Source organism: Ovis aries, chromosome 5 (genome assembly GCF_016772045.2).
Source record: "Ovis aries strain OAR_USU_Benz2616 breed Rambouillet chromosome 5, ARS-UI_Ramb_v3.0, whole genome shotgun sequence".
In the NCBI taxonomy this organism is placed as follows: domain Eukaryota; kingdom Metazoa; phylum Chordata; class Mammalia; order Artiodactyla; family Bovidae; genus Ovis; species Ovis aries.
Genome location: NC_056058.1, coordinates 84,575,041 through 84,592,911, shown reverse-complemented (window position 1 = coordinate 84,592,911; position 17,871 = coordinate 84,575,041). Strand labels below are relative to the sequence as shown.

The 17,871-nt window shown below is 36.7% G+C and overlaps 1 protein-coding gene across 3 annotated transcripts in view; it reads right to left on the bottom strand.

Moving 5' to 3' along the window:
* The window catches only part of RASA1 (RAS p21 protein activator 1), a 109,147-nt gene that overhangs the window by 69,536 nt on the left and 21,740 nt on the right, over window positions 1–17,871 (bottom strand). Inside the window, exon 2 of one of the 3 annotated variants that reach the window (XM_060415989.1) lies at window positions 1,943–2,141. The exons of the other annotated variants lie outside the window; for them this stretch is intronic. Within the exon in view, the coding sequence (XP_060271972.1) occupies window positions 1,943–2,103 (161 nt within the window). The 5' untranslated portion in view covers window positions 2,104–2,141. The remainder of the gene's footprint in view (window positions 1–1,942; window positions 2,142–17,871) is intronic. 3 annotated transcript variants of the gene reach the window in all.

Below are 17,871 nucleotides of genomic sequence, written 5' to 3'. Positions count from 1 at the left end.
GAAGCATCAGTTAGAACCAGACATGGAAAAATGGAGTGATTTCAAATTGGGAAAGGAGTACATCAAGGCTGTATATTGTCACCCAGATTATTTAACTTCTATGCAGAGTACATCATGCAAAATGCTGGGCTATGTGAAGCACAAGCTGGAATCAAGATTGTCAAGAGAAATATCAACAATCTCAGATATGAAGATGATACCATCCTAATGGCAGAAAGTGAAGAGGCACTAAAGAATCTCTTGATGAGAGTCAAAGAGGAGAGTGAAAAAGCTGGCTTGAAACTCAACATTACAAAAATGAAGGTCGTGCCTTCTGGTCCCATCACTTCATGGCAATTAGGGAAACAATGGAAACAGTGACAGACTTTCTTTTCTTGGACTTCAAAATCACTGTAGATGGTGACTACAGTCATGAAATTAAAAAGACGCTTGCTCTTTGGAAGAAAAGCTATAACAAACCTCGACAGTGAATTAAAAATCAGAGACGTCACTTTGCCGACAAAGGTCAGGCTTCCCTGGTAGTTCAGCTGGTAAACAATCTGCCTACAATACTGAAGATCTTGGTTTGATTCCTGGGTCGGAAAGTTCCCCTGGAGAAGGGATAGGCTACCCACTCCAGTATTCTTGGGTTTCCCTGGTGGCTCAAATGATAAAAGAATCCACCTTTAGTGTGGGAGACCTGGGTTCAATCCCTGGGTTGGGAAGATCCCAAGGAGGGCATGGCAACCCACTCCAGTATTCTTGCCTGGAGAATCCCCATGAACAGAGGAGTCTGGTGGGCTACAGTTCATGGGGTCACAGAGTCAGAGATGGTGTATTAAATATTAGAGACATCACTTTGCCAACAAAGGTCTGTATAGTCAAAGCTATGGTTTTTCAGGTAGTCATGTACAGATGTGAGAGTGGACCATAAAGAAGGCTGAGCACTGAAGAATTGATGCTTTCAAATTGTGGTGCTAGAGAAAACTCCTGGGAGTCCCCTGGACAGCAAGGAGATCAAATATTCAATCCTAAAGGAAATCAATACTGAATATTCAACAGAAGGACTGATGCTGAAAGCTCCGATACTCTGGCCACCTGATGAGAAGAGCTAACTCATTGGAAAAGACCCTGATGCTGGGAAATTCTTGAGGGCAAGAGGAGATGTGGGCAACAGAGGATGAGATGGTTGATTGGATGGCATCAACAACTCAATGAACATGAGCTTGAGCAAAATATTGGAGATAGGGAAGAACAGGGAAGCCTGGCATGCTGCAGTCCATGGGGTTGCAGACAGCTGGACACAACTTAGCCACTGAACAACAACAATATAGTCATTTTCATATCTATTTCCTCCATTAGATTTGAAAAGTACTTGAGGATATTGGGACATTTTAGTAATCTTCACAGTTCTCTACTCTAGCACTTGGCACAATAGTAGGCACTGACAGGTGGGAGGCTAAGAGAAACAAAATTGTCAAAAATTCCTGCCTACACTGAAATTTTCAAGTCATAATCCCTGACTGGAATTCACATGGTGAACGCCTTGCATTCTCCCATTCAAGCTATTTCCTCAACCTGCACTGTCCTCCCACCTCCATTCTAGAGGTGATCTTTTATCACTCTTCCCTCCAGGGAACACCATGCCTCCTGGCAGAGCCCAAATTCCACCTCCTCAATGGCATTTCCTAAAGACCATTCTGCCCCATGTGATGGTTTCATCTAAAAATCATCTAGTATATGATGCCTTGTGGTTATATCCATTTTCCTAGTAAAGTAACTGAGCAGAGATATTAGTTTTCTCACCTGAATACCCCAACCTCTGCTGCTCTGAACTCCCACAATACTGGCACTCTATACACATTGCTGACACTCAAAGACGCTGATACTCGGCACCCATCCCATTCAGTAAAATCACTCAACATTCACACCACCCTCTGGCTACTGTTTCTCCCCCACTTACAACAGTATAGCTCCTGAGGAGTTTTCTTTGAAGAATGAAGCCCAGTCAATACTGGTCATGCCATGGTACAGGGTACAAGCAGGGTTTTTCACACTGAAAGTGAGAATCAGTCTTCTTCTGAAGGTAAAAGCTACCAGATGCAAGAAAGAATCTTTGTTCATTATGCTTGCTAGGTTTTCCACTACTTGTTAGAGCCAGTCTGTAATAAGAAAGAATGAAGGTGACAGGATGGAACTGAAGATTCATGAGAACATTTAAATCCCTACTGCAGCTATCTGAGATCCCAGATAGCTGGGATCTTCCTACTCTTCCCTTAATTTAGCTGTTCATCTCGCCCTTCTATTACCTCTAGAACAGTTTTTTGGTCTCCAGGTCCTCTGACATATTTAAAAACTTACTTGACCCCCAAGAAATGTGTTTATGTAAGTTCTTTCTATAAATATTAACAGAAATTAAAACAGAAAATTTTAAATCAATAGCAAATATTTGAAATGAGAGCATAATAGTTACTATCATCAATATAAAAAACATATTCCTTATGTAAGACAATTTCCAAAAGAATATTCAGTGAAAAGAGTAGCATTATTTTACATTTGCATATACTCTTTAATAGCTAACTTAAGAGAGCTGGATCCTCATATCTGTTTCTGAATTCAATCAGTTGTCCATTGTTTTGGTTCATAAGTTATGAAAATGGCTATTCAATGTAGCTACTTAAAAGTTAAAATGTAGACTCTTGCCACACCCAGAAATGTTCCATACACTGCTATTAAAATCCCCTGGTATACCATTCATTCATGTACATTTTGTAGCATCATGAACTAGCCACTTGGCAATATTGGTTCACTGAGTTATGAAGATCTTCCAAATGTTAACATGTTTTATTTTATAATTGCAAAATATCACTTTCTTTGTGCGACAACTACACAGTTGGCCTGGGTTGTTTAAACTGCCTATCTCTTCTTTGCCTCGCTCCTAGGAGATAACCTCAACACACCTGAAAATCCTGTCTAGTTAAGACTGTCTGTTTATTGAGAACCTTGGACCATGCCAGATCGTTTACACTAATATTATTTGCAGTGGAGAACTTCCTTCTCCTCTGAAGTCAAACTGATGGAGTAAAAAAAAAGGTCAGCCACAAGGGGGCATAAGGCCTACATGACTAAACCTCAATAAGAATTTTAAACACCAAGGCTCAGGTGAGCTTTCCTGATCAGCAATCCTTCATACATATTGCCCCACACTGTTACCAGGAGAATTAAGAACTGTGACTCCACTGTGCAAAGACAACCAGAAGCTTGCAATTAGTCTCTCCTGGATTCTGACCTATGCACTTTCTTTCTTAGCTGATTGTAATCTGTGTCCTTTTGCTATACGAAACTGCTACAATGAGTGCAACGGCTTTGCCAAGTTCTGTTGGTCCCCCTAGAAAAATCACTGAATCTGAGGGTAGTTTCAGGAACCTTCAACAACCACCACCAATGTAACATGGGTGTCATAAATCCCTTCAGGTAGTAAGTGTAACTATGAAGGAAAAGTGGCACTGCTTTCAAAAAACTGAACTGACTCTGGGTTTGGTAGATTTTTTTCAAGAAATGCAAAGCACCGCATGTGCATATTATACATGTTTTCTTGCTGACCACAGTTATGTTTTAGAGTTCAGCATGAACGTTTTAATTTTTGTTTTGTTTTAGTTAGATGTCATGTTTGTTGCTAATTCTAGCTATTATAATTGCATGTGTGAAGAATATATTGTAGTTTACGGATTGGCTAGCATTTCAAATAAATGGTTTATTTAAACATTGACCTGACATTTTTGGAGATGCCTATCAACTAACATTTTTTCTTAGCCCAAGAAAAAGTCTGAATTATTAACATTAGAGGTATTATTTTAAATATATTAGGAATTTAAATATAAGCATGACACTTTATCTTGGAGCATGAGACGAATTCTCCACAAATGATTTTTTTCTTTGGGAACAAGCTGCAAAAATCTCTCTTAAACTATACACAGTCTGTAATGAGTATAGCATATAGTATATGAAGCTTACAGTATGTAATGTTTCATCCAAATAGCTGTTACATTTTGAAAAAATGCTAAACAGTTTAATAGTGCCACAAGAAATCTCTGCCCAGAAAAAAAAAAAAATAGTCGTTGGAAAAGGCATTTAAGTATTTAGAAAGCTCTCAAACTTATAGTGCAGATAACAAGGTTTCCAAAATTCTAATATTTATTTGAATGCTCAAATTCTGCTTGAAAGCACCAAACACTGTCAGTTGCTAAGGGGCTCACTTTGTTCTTTTCCCCAAAAAAATTTCTATCAAATACTCAAGTTTGACCAACCACAGTTTGTCTGTTAGTCACTCTTTATAGTAAGATAGTGTGCCATAAAAGAAGCGGCCAGTTCAGCTCCAACTCAAATAACCACACAACTGCTTTTCAAGACAGTGTACTTAGGGATGTAGCATTATGAGTTTTCCATTTTATCACACTAAAAATTGAAAAGACATATGCTTGAACTTCCTTGGCGGTCCAGTGGTTAAGAATCCTGCCAATGCAGGGGACACAGGTTCCATCCCTGGTCTGGAAAGATCCCATAGGACCTTAGTTGCTGCGGGGCACCTAAGTCCCTGCACCACAACTACTGACACCCTGTGTGCCCCAACTACTGAAGCCCCCAGCACCACAACTACTGAAGCCCCACAGCACAACTACTGAAGCCCCGTGCCTCAAATACTGAAGCCCAGGCTCCTAGAGCTCTACGCGCTGCAACAGAAGCTCTACTGCAATGAGAAGTCCATGCACCACAACTTGCCAGTAGCCCCTGCTCTCCACAACTAGAGAAAGCCCACACACAGCAAAGAAAAATCAGTGCTGCGAAAAATAAAAATAAAAGACATGCACTCAAGGATTGTAAATTAATAAAACTAATAATTTTCACTGCTCCAAAGACTTTCTTAATTGAAACTGTTTTTTCTTTTTTTCTTTTTTCTTTACAACTATATGGTAGTGGTGAAATCTAGTACAGTTTGCTGACACTACATTTATTTACAATGAAGTTACAGAAATACTGCTTTGCACCATTAGTGCAAATGTCAACAAAGTAAAAATGGCAAATAATGGCTTAGTATTATAAAAACTTTTACAGAACTCCAAAGGGTCTCAAAGAACCACAAGATTTGAAGTCAATATTCTAGTCAAAGCAGACTATAACAGTCTATTCTAGAGAAGCTATACTAACCTAAACCATCTGAGCTAAGCCTGTCTGTCATCTTTTATATGGAAGACAAAGCCACTATCAATATTACAACCCAAAATTTAATTCTTCCCTCTCTTTATCTTTATGCTAAGCTCACCCAGCCTCTATTAGTTATGAAGTTGGGGCTATCATTGTTTGTATATAAGATCAACTCTGTTACAAAGCACCCTATTTCCAAATACTTTATTAATTCAAACATAAATTTTATTGATATGTTTCAGATTTTAATTTTCAAGCTTTGAAATCTTTCTTCTCCTTATTAACATTTTAATGATCAATTCCATTCTCTTTAGATTACTAATTTTTCTTCAGTTGACTCACAGGCTTGAAATTATTTAAAATTCCCTAGTTTCTCTTTGATGTGTGCTACATTCTTTACCTTTGAAACAGTTTCAGCAGTTATTTAGGGTTGTTTTACGGATGAGTCTAAATTATGTACAAAGAAATGAACTTCTACTCAGCCGGTCATTAACTGATCTTCAAAATCAATAAGCTCATTGACATGACTTGCTACTGTGAGTAATCCATGCTTTTACTCCAGTCAAAACATTACATATATGCCCTTTCTCTTCCCCCTAAAGACTTCTTTCCAAATCACACGACCAACAGCACATCTTTCAACCACTTCATGCACATCAATTCTAGAAAAGGACCCTATGACATATAACAACTGAATATACAATGAAAGACATACTACAAAAAGTGTTCATTAACAGTCCTGCAACAATCAATTAGCTGTTTAGAAAGTAATCAAGCAATGATTCCCAAACAAAATATATAAAACAAGTGCCAGAGAAATTAAATAATATTTTTAAAATCAAACTTAGGTTTACATATAAATCTTAATACCTGGTAATCCAGGCTTGAAAAGCCAAAAATGAAAAAAAAAAAAATACAAAGATTGAGATTTGACAGCACAAAAACTTCATATGTCAAGATAAAAAGCAAAATTTTAAATGCACGTGTGCTCATGTAACACACTCAAGGACCATTATTATAGCTGCTTACAATACCAAAAGGCTAGATAAAACTTATTTAATAACTAGAGATATAATTAAATAAATTATGTACATCCAACAGAAAACCATTCAACTACTTAAAAAAAAAATCCAAATGTACACAAGTACAAAATCTCCTCAATGAGTCCTATTCTGACCACCTTACTTAAAATTTGCATACTCCCTTCTGGCACTATCAATACCCCTTAATCCTGTCCAATTTTGTCTCCTTTTTTAATCATGGCACTTATCTCCTCTATATTTTATATAATTTACATTTATTTCTTTCCCCCAGGAAAATATAACCTCCAAAAAACAAAGTATCTTCATCTATTCATTCATTTATCTTAAGCATCTAGAACAGTGCCTGGTATAAGACAGGTTCTAAAAAGTTTATCTGTTAAATAAACATCCAAAAAAACTGATTAAGTTGATCTTAGCAAGTTTAACTAGAGAACTGAAAGTCAATGGTAGAAGGGTTTTTTTTTTTTTTGTAACTAAAGAGTAATTTTCTATACATACTGCAAAATAAAACAAAGATGCACTATAAAACTGCAGGGAAAAAAAGTTGGCTCTTGGAGAGACTAATAACTTGGAGAAATTCTAGAAACACTGGTCAAAAGAAGAAAAATGTTACAAACTATCAATCTCAGATGTACAGGTGAATAAATTTGAAATTTAAAAAGAAAGACTAATAATCTAAGAAAATATGTGAAAAGATAAAGCTGGAGTTTAGTCATAAAATTGGAATGATTAAAAAGTAACTGAATTTACAGAATTAAGAACTAAATATATAAGAGTAACAGCAGACTAGATATATTTTTAAAAACCTAATGGAAACTACCATAGAAAGCATCTTTACTTTAAGCATTAAGTAGAAAAAGCATTAAGAGGAAAAAAAGGATAGAATATACAGGAAAGAGCATATAAAATAATGGGATAATTTTTTCAAATATGGTGTTGGAGAAGACTCCTCAGAGTCCGTTGGACTGCAAGGAGATTAAACAAGTCAATCCTAAAGGAAATCAACCCTGAGTATTCAGTGGAAGGACTGATACTGAAGCTCCAATACTCTGGCCACCTGATTCGAAGAGCTGACTCTGGAAAAGACCCTGATAATGGGAAAGATTGAGGGCAAGAGGAGAAGGGGATGACAGAGGACGAGATGGTTGGATGGCATCATCGACTCAATGGACATGAGTTTGAGCAAGCTCCAGGAGATGAGGAAGGACATGGAAGCCTGACATATTGCAGTCCACGGGGTCACAAAGAGTCAGACATGACAGAGCAACTGAACAACAACAACGGTGACAGCTGAGAACAGGAGGAAGAAAATGGAGCAAAGGCAAAATCTGAAAGGAAAATGGACAAAAATTTCCCAAATCTAATGAAAGGTATCAACCCCAAGATGAGAGACAGAGGAAGGGAAGGAGGGAGAGAGACAAGGCGAAAGAGACAGGAAAAGAGAAAGAAGGAAAGACAGAAAGACTGCCTGCCTCACCTAGGTATCACACATTACAGAAGAGATGCTAAAATCCAAAGACAAGGCTACATTTTAATAGCTAACAAAACGAAAAGGCAGTATCTCAAAAGAAATAATAAAAATCCTTGCTGACTTTGCAACAGAAATACTGGAAACCAGAGAGAATGGAATATCTTCACATTTTTGAAGGACAGTAACTGCAAACCTAGAATTTTATGCCCCAAAACAATATCCTTCAAAAACCACAATGAACATATTCTTAAAAAAAAAAAAAAAAAAGAAAACATATCCTTAGATAAAGAGAAAGCAAATTTGCTGACAGTTGATATTTAGGAAAAGAAATACTCAAAGAGTTCTATAGGAAAACAAAAAAAGGCTCCCATAGAAAAACACAGAAATGCAGTATAAAGTAAAAACAGTAAATAAATAAATAAATAAATAGATAAATCTAAATAAATACCAACCATATAAAGCAATACTACTTAATGAGTACTGAAGCATAAATGAAAATTAAGGACAATAATGTATAAAACAGCAGCAGTATAATATAAGTAGAGTTAAAGTGTTCAAAGTTCTTAGCACTGTTAAGGAAGTGGTAACAGTATTTTGTGTAGATTGCAATAAGTCAATGATAAGTATTGTAATCTCTAGGGCAACCACTAAAAGATCAAGATTGGCAGAAAGGATAAAAAATAAAACACAAGAGATACATCTTAAATGAAAGAACATAGGAAAGTTGATTGTGAAAGGACAGAAAAAGTTATACCATGATAGCACCAATCAAACAAAACACTACACCAGACAAGATATATTTTAAGTATTAATACAGCTAATAAGGGGCATTTCATAATAATTAAAGGACCAATTCACCAGGAATTTAAGCTAAGCTCATGGGGCATATAACCAATAACACAACATCAAAATATAAAGCACAGTAGGTTGGGGAACTTTAACATGCTTCTCTTAACGGTTGATAAAAGAAGCAAACAAAAGAAAACAAAACATAAACATAAAAATAGATAACCAAGATTCATAAATATAATGTAATGACCTACACAGAAATAACATCCAATAATAAAAAAATAAATATTATTTTCAAGTCAACATGCAACATGTGTCAAAACTACTGCTGCTGCTGCTAAGTCACTTCAGGCGTGTCCGACTCTGTGCAACCTCATAGATGGCAGCCCACAAGGCTCCCCCCTCACTGGAATTCTCCAGGCAAGAACACTGGAGTGGGTTGCCATTTCCTTCTCCAATTCATGAAAGTGAAAAGTGCAAGTGAAGTCGCTCAGTCGTGTCCGACTCTTAGCGACCCCATGAACTGCAACCCACAAGGCTCCTCTGTCCATGGGATTTTCTAGGCAAGAGTCAAAACTGCTATATGCTAAATCAAAAAGGAAGACCGCTTTCAAAGGACTGAAACCATTCAGATCAATGTTCTCAGGACTGATATTAAGAAATCACTAGACCAAAAAAAAACAAAAACAGAAACAATTAAAAAAAAAAAACAGCACTACTATTTGGGAATTGAGCAACATACCTCTTAACTACTAATCAAAGGAGAAATTACAATGGAAAACAAAGTATTTAAATGAATGATAATGAAGATAAGACATATAAAAAGCTGTGACATACAGCCAAAGCTATACTTAAGAATTAAATCTGTAGCCCTAAATGCTTATATCAAAAAAGGAGAATGACAATAATTATTTAAGTATTTACCTTGAGAAATTAGTGAAAGAACAAAAAGTTAAATATCAAAAAGACAAAAAACAGAAATGAACAGAATTAATGAAATCAAGAACAAAGGTATAACAAAACCTCAGAAAACAAAGCAAAAGTGGTTTCAGGAAAGATTAACAAAACTGTTAATTCTAGCAAAACTAATCAAAAGAAGTCATAAATTGTCATTTTCAGTCATGAAAAAGGAATCATAGGTTCTGCTACACTCTCATTTATCAAGACTTTCTGCAAAAACAGACAAGTAAACCAAAGGAACAGAACTGAGATGAGTAATATGCTCACACACAGACCGCCATTAATTTATGACAATAATAAACATGGAGAATATGGTGTTCAGTAATGTTGCTGGATCGATGGACATCAATATTTTTAAAAGGATGAGAGGGAATGGCAGGTCAGGAAGGGAGGAAGGAGGAGGAAGAGGAACAGGGAGGAGGATAAAGCAAGATACAAAACTGAGATCCATAAGATGTATATCCAACAAAAGACTCAGAGCCAGGAAAAAGAACAACTCAAAATTAGGAAAGAGAAAGAAAAGCTAACAGAAAAAATGGTAAAGGACTTGAACAGCCAATTTATGGAGGTTATCCAAACAAGTCAATCAATATGAAAAGATACACACCATTATTATTCATTATATCTGGAAGATTCCAATTAAACCACAAGGGTTATTTCATTACACGCCCACCAAAATAATTTGTTACTAAGAATGTAAACTGGGATAAGCACTTTGCAAAACTATTTATTATTAAATGCACATCCTCTGACCAGTAAATCTAATCCTAACTGCATAACTATACTGACCAAAAATACAATAAAAATTCATAGCAGTACTATTTGTAATGGATAAAACTGGACACATCCTGTCAGGTCTATCTGTAGCAGAAAAGATAATACATAGGTTACTCAGTGTTAACAAATACAAGCAAAGAAAGAGTGAAATATTGTACAAGCAACATAATGGATATATTTCATAAACGTAACAAAGTTAATGAAGTAACACGAAGAATCTATATGACTCAATTTATAGAAAATTTTAAAATCCCAAAATAATCTACAGCTAAGAAGTTAGTATTGCATTTATCTTGTGCAAAAGTGGGCTTCCCTGGTAGCTCAGCTGGTAAAGAATCTGCCTGCAATGCAGGAGACCCTGGCTCGATTCCTGGGTCCATAAAATCCACTGAAGAAGGGATAGGCTACCCCCTGTAGTATTCTTAGGCTTCCCGGTGGCTCAGATGGTAAAGAATCCACCTACAATGTGGGAGACCTGGGTTCAATTCCTGGGCTGGGAAGATCTCCTGGAGAAGGGAATAGCTACCCACTCCAGCATTATGGCCTGGAGAATTCCATGGATTGTATAGTCCTTAGGGTCGCAAAGAGTCAGACACAACTGAGTGCCTTTCACTTTGGACAAGTGATATGGGTATTAGACTAGGATAGAAAAGGACTTCTAGGATTCTGGTAACAGATATTATTAGCAAATAACAGTAAAAAATAATATGTATTAATACATATCATGCATATATAATACCTACTAATAACACTGCTAAAAATTCATTGAGATGAAAACTTACAATGCTATACTATATGTGCATTATACTTCAATAAAAAGCATACTTTAAAAAAGTAATCTGAAATATAGAAAAACTCTTCACACTAAACTTTAATATTAAAGAGCACATGCTTAAATACACATTTATACACAAACAATATTATGTAGTCAAAGTTAAAATATACCACTATACTGTACAACTGTCCAGCATACTGCTGCCCACCCCCTCATCTACTCTATTATCTTGGACTTAAACTCCCTTAACCCTCAATACCACCAAATGTTTGCACATGCCAAGACTGTGGTAAGTTTTGCAAATTTACATTAAGTTCTGCTCAATAGTCAGTCCTAGCAGCTGAGTCAATGGATGACACAGAGCCAGGCTCTAGCCCTTTATCACCTGTTGTCTTCCTGTGACTAATAGCTTATGGCAACTAAGGTCAGAAATTTGATGGGAATACATGTTTCTGCCTCTTTGGCATGTGTATTTTTATACCTCTCAAGATTTTGTAACCATTTTTCACTTTATCTATTTAGTAATTATGTAAACTTCAATCATATCACATATTATGTAATATACTGATATTATGTAAACTTCAATCATTATCACATATTATTTTTCAATAATAAAAATGTGAATATATTACACTCTTCATTTAGAAAGCCCTTCCACCCCCAAATTACTGTAGGCATTATTCTAAAATTCAGTTTTAACTTTCTTAGAAAAAAAACAAGTAGAAGTATAGATGTTATCTCAAAAATAACTGCATGATTTTACCTCAAGTGTTCTATCTTGTTTATATTTGTATCAGTAATAATTAGGATAAACTTTTCTGTTACGGAAACTTCCTCTTGGAGAAGGAAATTTCCTTTGGAGAAGGAAATGGCAACCCACTCCAGTATTCTTGCCTGGAGAATCCCATGGACAGAGGAGCTTGGTGGGCTACGGTTCACGGGTCACAAAAAGTCGGACACAACTGAGCGACTTTACTTTCACTTCACTTTTTCCTGTTAAGGAAATTTCCTCTTAACCCTGTAAATCTTAATGAATAACACTAAAATATATATTTACACTTGCATCACTGTTATCTTATCCTGGCCACATATTGTAGTAGATACAAAAGGAAAAAAATTACATGAAAACCTGCTGCTTTGACTTAACATTAACAAGCCATTCACTTACGTACTTAATTCATTGACTATTTCAGTATTTAAACAGGTTTCTGGTTTCTATGACAATGCATATCAGTGTCACCAGCTCCCAAAAGAGAGATATCAAATGTTTACCTTCTGTAAGAACCACAAACTTTATGTATAAATGTTTTACTAAAGCTTTTTTAAAATAATTATAAAACATCAACATCACTGTGAATTAAATTGAAAAGGAGAAAAGTTACCATATTTCACAAAAGGAAAATTAAAGGATGAGGAAATTAAACAAATTTTCCAATACAGGGATTCACTAAAAGCAAACAGAAACTCAAGTTTTCCAAAGACTTAAACTATGAGTTCTTCCTCTGTACTACTGTACCTCCCACGTAAGCACCAGATGGATAGAAACATGCTGCTGCTGCTGCTAAGTCGCTTCAGTCGTGTCCGACTCTGTGCGACCCCACAGACGGCAGCCCACCAGGCTCCCCGTCCCTGGGATTCTCCAGGCAAGAACACTGGAGTGGGTTGCTATTTCCTTTTCCAATGCATGAGAGTGAAAAGTGAAAGTGAAGTCGCTCAGTCGTGTCCGACCCTCAGCGACCCCATGGACTACAGCCCACCAGGCTCCTCTGTCCATGGGATTTTCCAGGCAAGAGTACTGGAGTGGGGTGCCATCGCCTTCTCCGGATAGAAACCTAGCTACTTGCTATTGCTATGTTTCTCAAAGCATGCTCTACAAAGAATATTCATTAAGCATGTCCTTAAGTTTAGGAAAAGCAGAGTTTAAAAGGTTTGCTTATTAAAGACTAAGGAATCTTGTATCATGTGCATTCTATAATTCCAAGAACACAGACCCAAATTATTTAACTGTTAAAAATAAAGTCACAGACTATCAATTCCTATAATTGAACAATGCAGTGTGCAATTTACAAAATATTATGGGACACTTAAACAGTAGATCCCTGTTGACTGATTAGTCATTACCTCCATTTTTTCAAGCTACTTTCTTTCAGTGATAAAGTCTCTACCTTAATTCTTTAGGTTTGAGTAAATGTATTAAGATAGACTGAAAATAAAGCAGTGCTTTGGATTAATTTGAATAGAAACAAAAAATTCAACCTAAGTGTTTCAAAAGACATCTAAATATTTACTATTAGGAATAAAAATATTCTCAGAGGAACTTTTACTTTGAAAAATTTATTCCCGTTACTTTGCTATCACCTGGGGCTACTATTCTCTGGAAGACTTTATTCACCAAATTCCCATAAACCAAACTCTTTGACCTCATTAAAACTTTTAACCTAAAACCTCTTTAAGCCACTTCCAGTTTTCAATCAGGCATATGAGGAACTTAGAAGTTGCTACTCTGTCCTAAGAACAAGTAAGAGCTGAACAAACTAAATAATCAACGATTTGTCTTAGATCCATCAGAGAACTGAAGCCATAAGGCAAACCACTGCCCTTAATATTGAGGCTGACAGGCAAATGAAGGGAATCATATCTTACCTGAGCACAAATCTTCCCATGGAACCAGCATTAGAGTAGGGAAACCTGAACTCTGACAAATTACTGGAGGCTCACTATGGACAACTCAGAGAGTTTTAACTCCATTGTAAGGCAGGCCCAAGACTTTCAGAAGCTTACCAGGTCCTCACAGTGAACATCTGAGAAAAACCACCACATGCTTTTCTAAGTACAAGGGAAAGAAACCATTCTGAAATACACCAGAGCATTCTGTTTTTCTTAACAAGGTCCGTCCTCAAGGGAAATTAATTTACCAGAGCTTAACATGCTAGGGTTTTATCAGGAGTCCCAATGCACCTGAAGGGAGGGAAATACTCAAGTCCAGTGCTCTATAAACATGCTATTCAACCTAAAAGGGTAAAACAAAAACAACCAAGGTATTGAAGTTCACAATCCAAAGTCACAAGATTCACCAAAAGACTAAGACTTAGTCACAGTACTACAGAATACTTCCTCCCCCACCTCCCAGACCTTAAAGTGATGTGATCCGCTCAGTCGTGTCCAACTCTTTGTGACCCCATGGACTGTAGCCACCAGGCTCCTCTGTCCACGGGATTTTCCAGGTAAGAGAACTGGAGTGGGGTGCCATTTCCTTCTCCAGAGGATCTTCCCAACCCAGGGATTGAACGCGGGTCTCCCACATTGTAAGCAAGATGGTTTACCGTCTGAGCCACCTTAGCACTACATTTATTAAAGGTTTATGTACCACAGTTACCTTTTCCCAGTATAGTATGTCCACTTTTCAACAAAAAAAATTGCAAAGCATGCTAAAAAGCAAAAAAGCCAGTTTGAAGAGATAGAAGAGCAAGTCCTCAAACCAGAGTCAGATATGGCAGAAATGCTAAGATTATCAGATCAGAAATCTTTTTTAGAAAACTCTAACTGGGGCCTTCCCTGGTGGTCTAGTGGTTAAGAATCCACCTTCCAATCCAAAGGACTCAGGTTTGATCCCTGACCAGGGAATTAAGATCCCACATGCCATATGCAACTAAGCCCATGAGCCACAACTACTGAGCCCACGTGCTACAGCTACAGAGAAGGCCATGCTTTAGCAAACACGCCACACGTCACAACTAAGACCCAAAGCAGCCAAAAATATATACTGTTTAAAAACTAAGAGTTTCAATGGAAGAGTAAACAATATGCAAAAACAGAATAACATAAGCAAAAAAATGTAAATTATACAAAAGAAACAATAAGAAATGTTAGAGATTAATAACACTAATAGATCTTCAATAGGCTCATCAGTAGACTAGAAACAACTGAGGAAAGAAACTCTGAACTTGAAGATATGACAATAGAAACTTCCAAAACTGAAAAGCAAAGAGAAGAAGAAAACACCTGGAAAAAAAAAAGAATATTCAAGAAATTTAGTTGTGAATTTAGCATTTTTAATTTTCCTTTCAGTTTTTCTGAAGGATATACATCACATCTAATGGGCAATAAAGTACATTCTATAAAGTAAACACAAGTACAAAGTAAAATAAAATCATAAAATAATGAACTTCATCAATATAAAATTTGCCACCTACAACATTCCAATTCCTGAATACATTTATAAATTTACATTTTCAGGTTAAAAAAGACTTTTGGGAGCTCAAATTTTTAGATTTAGCTGTGAGACAACTACAAAAAATATAACATACATGAAATGGGAATATTATAAGGAGAAACAAAAGAAAAACGAATAGTAACATTCAAACTTCTCCAAGCTTGAATAAGGACTGAGAATTTCCCGCAAATTAATGTCAGACATCAAATCACAGATCCAGGCAACTCAGAACACCAAGCAAGATAAATGCCAAAAGAATTACATCTGAGCATAGCATAGTCAAATTTCACAAACATCAAAGACAATCCTAGAGTAGCACAGACTAAAAGTAAGTCCAACTTCTCAGAAACAATGCAAACAAGAAGAATATGGAGTGAAATATTTAAAGTGCAGAGAGAAGCAACCAACCTAGAATTCTGTACCCTGTGAAAATATCCTTCAAAAGCGCAGGAGAAATACTTTCTCCAACAAAAATTGAGGAAATTTGTTCACAATTAATCTGTTTTGCAAGAAACGTTAAAAACTCTTCAGAGAAAAGAAAAATGATATAGGTGCCAAGTTCAGATCTACATAAAGAAAGGAGTGTCAGTGAGGGCATAACTAAAAGTTGTATTTTTCTTATTCTTAATCTACCAAAGTCTGTCCCAAATAACAGCAACAATATATTTGACTAGGTATGCCTATGTACAGATCACAAATGAATGACAGCAAGGAAACAAGTGACGGGGGAGGAAATATTAATATTTTTAAGGGGGGAGGAATTATTAATATTTTGTTATGGGAAAGTACTTGCACTGTGAAGCAAGTATTATTTGTAAGTGGACTTAAAATAAGCGTAAATGTGTACTGCAACTTCAAGGGCAAAAACTAAAGAGAGTAAAATGAGAAGTATAACAGATATGCTAAGAAAAGAGTGAAAACGATCATATAAGTGCTCAATTAAAACCACAAAAGGTAGAAAAAAATGTGTTGGACATAAACAGAAATAAAAACAAGGGCAACAAAGAAAACAACAAATATGGCAGATAAATCCAATTATATCAATAATTACCTTATCTTTTTATTTTAATTTTTAACACTAGAAACATTTTGTATTGGGGTTTCCCTGGTGACTCAGATGGTAAAGCATCTCCTTGCAATGCGGAAGACCCAGGTTCAATCCCTGGGTCAGCAAGATCCCCTGGAGATGGAAATGGCAAGCCACTCCAGTACTCTTGCCTGGAAAATCCCATGGACACGGGAGCCTGGTAGGCTACATTCCCAGGGGTCGCAAAGAGTAGGACACAACTGAGCAACTTCACATAACTGATTAACAATGTTATTTATGGTAGTTTCAGGTCAACAGCAAAGGGACTCAGCCATACAATATCAATAATTACTTTAAATGTCAACAGTTTAATATGCCAGTTAAAAGATGGACTATCAGAGTAAATCAAAGAACAAGTCTCAACTGTTGCCTACAAGAAAGCAACTTTAAATATAAACACACATAAAGAGATTGAGGGGCTTCCCAGAGCCTGCCTGCAGTGCAGAAGTCCCAGGTTCAATTCCTGGATCAGGAAGATTTCCTGGAGAAGGAAATGGCAACCCACTCCAGCATTCTTGCCTGGAGAATTCCACAGACAGAGGAGCCTGGTGGGCTACATACAGTCTACAGGGTCACAAAGAGTCGGACACAACTGAGTGACTGACTAACACACACACACACACAAAGAGATGGAGAGCTTAAACTTTATTACCAAAAAAATGTAGGTAAATAATGTGTTTAATAAAAGAGAAACACTTATCAAAAACAACAGCAGCAGCAACACTGGAGTAATTACATCAATTTCAGACACAGCAAACGTTAGAGCAAGGAAAATTATTGAGGATAGACAGACATTACATAATGATACAGGGATCAACATTCCAAGAAGACCTAGCAATCTTTAGTATTTATATGCCTAACAAAAAGCATCAAAATATTGGGGGGGGGGGGGAACTAATGGAACAACAATGTGAAACACAGGAATTCAGTTATAGTTGGAGACTTCAATGATCCTCTATCAGAAATGGACAGACCCAGCAAGCAGAAAATCATCAAGGTCACAGTTGCACTCAAGACCATCAATGTAACTGACATCTATAGACTATTTCATTGAACAGCAGTTAACAGATTCTTCCCAAAGCCCACATGGAACACTCACCAAGACAGACCATCAGTTCAGTTCAGTCACTCAGTTGTGTCCAACTCTTTGAGACCCCATGGACTGCAGCACGCCAGGCCTCTCTGTCCATCACCAACTTCCGGAGTTTACCCAAACTCATGTCCATTGAGTCGGTGATGCCATCCAACCATCTCATCCTCTGTCATCCCCTTCTCCGCCCGCCTTCAATCTTTCCCAGCATCAGGGTCTTTTCAAATGAGTCAGCTCTTCACATCAGGTGGTCAAAGTATTAGAATTTCAACTTAACATCCTTTAGGATGGACTGATTGGATCTCCTTGCAGTCCAAAGGACTCAAGAATTTTCTGCAACACCACAATTCAAAAGGATCCATTCTTCAGCGCTCAGCTTTCTTTACAGACCAACTCTAGCATGGGCCATAAAACCATCTTAACAAGTTTAAAATTAGAGATTATACAACAATGGGATAAAAAAGGAATTAATAGAAACAGCTCAA